General features: G+C 34.4%; 1 protein-coding gene across 1 annotated transcript in view; it reads right to left on the bottom strand.

The window, feature by feature from the left end:
* LOC107751072 (junctional adhesion molecule B-like) overlaps positions 1–317 on the bottom strand; it is an 18,111-nt gene extending 17,794 nt beyond the window's left edge. Inside the window, exon 1 of the mRNA XM_016566662.1 lies at positions 161–317. Coding sequence (XP_016422148.1) covers positions 161–194 — 34 coding nt within the window. The 5' untranslated portion in view covers positions 195–317. The remainder of the gene's footprint in view (positions 1–160) is intronic.
* Between the last annotated feature and the right edge of the window lie 6,474 nt (positions 318–6,791).

Raw genomic sequence — 6,791 nt, 5'->3', positions numbered from 1 at the left:
CTAACAAACCATACATCAATGGAAAGATTATTTATTCAGCTTCCTGGTGATGAAATGAGAAGCTGAGATCTGTCAGTCGTGGGTTTCTTTGACAGACTGTATTGTGTGAGTGTGAAGGTCAGGAGTTTGATCATTTGTGTGTTTATCATGATCCACTTACGGCGCTGAAGCATCTGACAGACAGCTATGAACATCACACAAAAATATCAACCGCGATATAAACAGATACACATAAAGTATAGAGGAAACGGAGCTAAATAAAGCTGCTAACAGAGAAGATCAGCGACATGCTTGTGCAGCTTCCGGCTGCAGCGATAAAAACATTCCGTGTGATCTGACGGAGCACGTTTAGGGTTCCGCTTTGAGTTTACCAAGCTCTAAAATACTCCGTTACACTCTAAAAAGCGTGTTTAATTGAATTTCACAATTACAATGTATTATTATGTATTTATTATGATACCTGTTAGAAGAACAGCTTTCTAGTCTAATAGTATTTTTACTAACGCACATCACAGATTCTCTAATAAAATATAGACTAAAAGAACACAAATACAACCTTTAGTTTATAATTTGCTAACAAGTTGCTCAGTTTTTTAAAACTTAAACTTAAAATATCAAACAGGCATTATCGGTGCTGTATTATATGTTTAAATAAATGATATATATTTACCAAAATAGTTTTTCTATGGCATGATTGCAATAAATAAAAATAAACAAGATAAACAATAAAACAAAATACACAAAGCCATTTTGAAACCTTTTTTAAATAGCCTACGTAATTTTTGTTATTTATCTAAAATAACATGAAAGTACAATATATAAAATCTTTTTTAATATTTTTATTTTTCATTATTAATTACATTAAAATATAAAATATTTACAAGTAATGCTGTCAAACGATTAATCGCATCCAAAATAAAAGTTTTCGAAAATACTTTACATTTATATATTAAATATACTTATATATGATATAAATTATATGAATATAAATATATACATGTAAATATTTTCAAAATATATGCTGTATGTGTGTGTATTTAATAAACACAGTACACACACATATATTATGTAAACAAAAACCTTTATTTTGGATGTGATTAATCGTTTGACAGCACTGTTTACAAGTCATAAACACTGAGATATATGAAAGCAAATGATAACCAATCATATTAAATGTAAGGGAGGTTTCTCAACATATATTGCTGCTACACAGAAACTGCAAAGCTGTTTAATTCACAGCTGATTTATTGCCATTCTACTTTTTAACTACAATTTAATGTCTTGTATGTTGCAACACAAAAGAAAAACCACATCCATAAGACCTTAAAATGTAAATTGCATATTTTGTTTTAAATTTACCTAACAACGCCCCTTAGCTGTTATAAATTCACTGTAAACCACGGCTTCACGGGGATTATTGCTTTAACAGTAGCAAACTAACGCTGCACTCACATCCATGAAACCTTTTCATTGCCAAAAAAAAAAAAGAGGAAATGCTCTTTTAGTTTCTTTGTGACCCAAAATAGTTCTCCTATGGAAGCTTTATTTTTTTAGTGTATGCTGTATTTATAGTTACTGTGGTCGTTGTTTATAGGGGTTAGCAGTGCATACGGTGCTTTTCTTGCATCATGTTTACTCCAGGGACTGTCCCGCTGAGGACTGATGTGCAAACCAGGGGTCTTACCCATTCACTTCATGAATCACTTCTACAAGAACTCAAACCTGTAACTTTCAGATTAGGCTACTAGAAGAACCACTAACCCACCACCAGCGCTGCTCGATAGGAATCAAACTGCTTACAGAAAGAAACCACAACTGGTATCTGGGTGGCTAAAATATCATTTAAATGCACGTGTTTTTTTGTTCTGGTCGAAGCATGAATATTAGCTATGCAACACTACAATAAGTACACTGTAATAAAAAATCTGTGACATTTACGGTAAAATACCGGCAGCTGTGGTTGCCAGAACTTCACCGTAAAAAATATGGTAGCAACATTTTAGGTTTTACAGACTTAACTTAAATTCACAATAAAATACCGTATTTCATTAACTGATGCAATGTTAATAAACCAACATATTTTAAGTACTAATATCTGTTTTGAACCATTGTAATGCACTGATAACCACCAAAAACTGGTGGTGATGAGAAAGTCACGTGATTAACCAAAGCTCATCACAAACAGCTTTTCTACGAGCTGAGGGGGACAATACTTATATATAGAAGGTGCACACAGTGTCATTCACACAAACACTAAACCCCATTACGGTGACACACATGATACTGAAATAATGCAATACACATTAATTTAACAACATTAGATGTAAGATTAAACCCTAATGTACAAAAAACTAAGAAGAAACATGTTATTTCAACAAAAAAACATCAAATATTAAGTGTCATGCAGGGAATTCTGGGAGTGTCAATTTGCTGTTTTTTACTGTAAATTATACAATGACTTTTTCTTTTTCACTTCCAAAAACCGTATTTTTAACAGTATTTTACTGTGAAATTACATTAAATGTAATTACATTTATTCGCCGTATATAGTTACTATGTTAACCGGTTTTTACTGTAGCATTTTTACAGTCTTTTACTGTTAAAATCGCAATCATTTTTTACAGTGCAGTAAATCTGTTCATTGTGGAAAAAAAAGAGGAAAACGGCCTCATGCATGACAAACACACATCCAGCAAATCAAACAAATCAAAAAGACAAATAGTTGCAAGTTCCTTTTATTTCCTGAATTTCAGTTCAGACAGAAGCTGCAAGTGCGACTCGACTATTGGGTTACTATTAGAGCCGTAACTAGACTGAGCTTAGTTGTGATCCTCAGTGTTTCTGTAGGTTCGGTCGCCAGCGCAGGTCTAATGCTAACAGCATAGGTGTTCAGTAGCACAAACCCCTATCACGATTAGCATTAAACCCGAACTGGGACGCTTTAGAGCCGCGATCACGTCCAGATCTGGAGCTGTGGAGAACAAAAACAAAGTCATTACATAAATGCATTTCTAAAAACAGACACTGATGCATCCGATTTTATAGCGATGAGAAATGCAAACCAGTCAGTCCTAAAACTAGGTGTGAGTAGTGTGGTTTGCATTTTCTCCGTTTGCCCACACGTCCTCCCAATCAATCCAGTTCAGAAGGGTGACCTTTAAATGCTGGCAACACTGAGTCACATTCACAGCTGCCCCTGTTTTTAACTGCTATCTGAAGTCTGTCTGTCTCAGATATCACTGGCTGATTTAGACATTAAACCGTAAAGAGCAGGAAGGAAAGGTAAAGCCGCCGCAGCAGCAGAAGAAGCAGAAGCATGTGGTTTTCTTCAGAGCTCTGAAACACATTTACCTTTGTGACATCCTTCGTCTCTGTCGATGTATTTCTGCCACTCTGCTGCTTTTAGTCGAGAGACGTTTTTGAGATATTCCCATCATCTGAAACAGGTCTGTCTTTGTCTGACGTCTTCCTCTCTCAGCAACAGAGAATATATATATTAGTAGGTGAGTCATAAAAAAAATCCCCACCAACGGAAATTTATGGGGTAAAATACCGGCCTATGCAAATCCGGTGTTTGGAGAGGATTGAAATCAATAATTCACTATTATAAAATATCTAGGCAATCAAAAGTGTTACCGCCTGTTTTAATATTAGCAAAACTCCAATTAGGGATTTTCCTTCACTAACTACAGAATCATATATAAGCTATAAATAAAAACAGCATTAACATTCAAGATGTTGATGCAATCAATCATTAACATGACAGACACTAGACACAGCTTAGTGTTTGTTTTGATTTATTGTTGCTGTCTCGTATTCAGTTATGCCACTTTGCATACTGTTCTTTACCTGATCAATAATCATCAATGATGCTGTGATTATTTCAGTTGGCATGAGTCAATCAGGGATTTTCACTGGTTGGGCTGAACCTGTTATTCACTAAATGACTGTCTCACGCAATTTTCCTCAGATGACCTGCTTAACCATCCAAACTAACTGGCTATTCCAAAAAAATTCTAATAATTAATTTTTGGAAATCAGCATATTAGAATGATTTCTGAAGATCATGTGACACTGAAGACTGGAGTAATGATGCTGAAAATACAGCTGCGCATCACAGAAATAAATCATAGTTTAACAGATATTCACATAGAAAACAGCTAGCTTAAATTGTAAAAATATTTCACAATTTTTACTGTATTTTTGATCAAATAAATGCAGCTTTGATCACAGGAACAAATTACAGTTTAACAGATATTCACATAGAAAACGTGTTTTAAGTGATAATAATATTTCATAATTTTTACTGTATTTTTGATCAAATAAATGCAGCCTCAGTGAGCAGCATGTTACTAACTAGGTTAAATGGGGTGTACTCCCCCCAAAAAATGAGCAGGTTTGCAAACAATGAGTTTTCAAATAACTTTGTGCAAAGAAATCAATGTTTAATGTGCATTCTAGCACCTATAAGAGGTACATACACACACATACACACGTCAAAACATATAAACGAAAGGACTGAAGATCTTCATGTTGAAAAAGTGAAAGTTTCATCATGAACCACTGAGAACTTCATGAAGAAATGGATGTTTTCTGAAGTCATCTGCTGTAATAGCCATAAACACACATTAGCGGTCTATTCTAACTCAAGTGGCACAGTCGCATTTTATACTAAACTACAGCTGCAGTCACTTAATTCTATTCATCAATTCAGAATTTCATATGGCAGCACATTTCATTTTATTTGATCAATCACTTCTGTTCATATTAAGTTAGACTCATTTTCAAACTGTAAACACCAAATGTATATACATAGAATACCGTGTATATATATATATATATATAACAATTGGGATCATAAGATTTTTGTTTTTAAAAGAAGTCTCTTCTGCTCACCGAGGCTGCATTTATTTGATCAAAAATACAGTAAAAATTGTAAAATATTATTTGAAGTTAAAAAAGCTGTTTCTATGTGAATCTGTTAAACTGTAATTTCACAATTCTGACTTTTCTTCTCAGAAAAGTTTATACCTCGCAATTCTGAGTTTTATATATCACAGAATTGCAAGAAAAAAAGTCAGAACTGTGAGAAGAAAATACAATAATTTTTTTTCCATGACAGAAACAGGCTTCCATAAACATGTAATTTATTTCTGTGATCCGCAGCTGAATTTTCAGCATCATTACTCCAGTCTTCAGTGTCACATGATCTTCAGAAATCATTCTAATATGCTGATTTGCCGCTCAAGAAACATTTCTGATTGTTATCAATGTTGAAAACAGTTGTGCTGCACAATATTTTTGTGGAAACCGTGATAGATTTTATTTTTCAGGATTCACAGATGAATAGTAAGTTCAAAAGAACAGCATTTATCTGAAATAGAAAACCTTACTATCAATAAATCTCTTTCCAATTTTTCCAATAAGTCTTTTCAAAAGACTTACCAATTAACACATCCTTGCTGAATAAAAGCATTAATTTCTTTTCAACGGCTCATTAATGCAAATATATGGCAGCGACCATCAGAATGGGGAAGAAAGCTGATTTAAGTGTCAAAAAGTATTTGACAAACTACTGATCTACTGGGATTTTCACACTAAGGTTTTACAGAGAATGGTCTCAAAAAGAGAAAATATCATGTAAGCAGCAGATCTGTGTGAAAATGCATTGATGCCAGATGGGTTTGAGCTGATGGAAAGACAACAGTAACTCAAATAATCACTTGTTATGACCGAGCATCTTCTCTGAACACACAATATGTCAAACCTGATGGACTACCGCAGCAGAAAACGACACCGAGTGCCAACAAGAAACTCACCCAAACTGGACCAGAGCATGTAGAGTTAACAACATGAAAGCATGGATCCATTGCTTCAGACTGCTGCTGATGGTGTAATGGCACGAGGGATGTTTTCTCAGCAAACTTTGGACACTTTTGTGCCATTTGAGCATCGTTTAAACACCACAGCTTACCTGAGTGTTGCATTGCTTAATTAACTCTGAGTATTGAGTTGCATAAAGTCCATCCCTTCACGACCAGTCTGCCCATCTTCTGAGGGTAACGCACAATGTAAGCTCAAATCATCTGACACTGGTTTCTTGAACATGACAAGGACTTCACAATTATTCCAGTCACCAGATCTCAATCAGAGCACCTTTTGGATGTGCAGCCGAAAAAATCTGCAGCAAATGCGTGATGCCGTCATATAAATATGGACCGAAATCTCTGAGGAACGTTTCCAGCACCTTGTATCTCTTCGCCATAAACACTTAGTTATTAAGTACAAAATTAGTGCGCGAAAATAGAGCACTTTAACTACATTATGGAAGTGTACTTTTTTTTTTAACTGGGATGAAGCAAGTTTCTTATTCAGTTTGCTTTATTACATTGTTTTAAAATTCTTGTTTTAATTCTTCATGGCGCAGCTACAAGTCGCTGGAAACGTTCCTCAGAGATTTCAGTTTTAACCTGTGATAATATATACACTACCGGTTAAATGTTTGGAATCAGAACGATTTTTAATGTTTTTTTACAGGAGTCTCGTCGGCTCATCAAGGCTGCATTTATTTGATCAAAAATACAGGAAAAAATTTAATATTGTGAAATATTATTATGATGTAAAATAAAGTTTTTCTATTTTAATATACATTAAAATCTAATTTATTTCTGTGATGCGCAGCTGTACTTCCAGCATCATTACTCCAGTCTTCAGTGTCACATGATCTTCAGAAATCATAATAATATGCTGATTTATCATCAGTGCTGGAAACTGTTATTTTTTGCAACCTG

This window comes from Sinocyclocheilus rhinocerous, unplaced genomic scaffold, assembly GCF_001515625.1.
Source record: "Sinocyclocheilus rhinocerous isolate Xijiao unplaced genomic scaffold, SAMN03320098_v1.1 scaffold632, whole genome shotgun sequence".
NCBI classification, from domain to species: domain Eukaryota; kingdom Metazoa; phylum Chordata; class Actinopteri; order Cypriniformes; family Cyprinidae; genus Sinocyclocheilus; species Sinocyclocheilus rhinocerous.
Note: the sequence above shows the minus strand (reverse complement) of the source record. Positions and strands in the feature narration are given on the sequence as shown.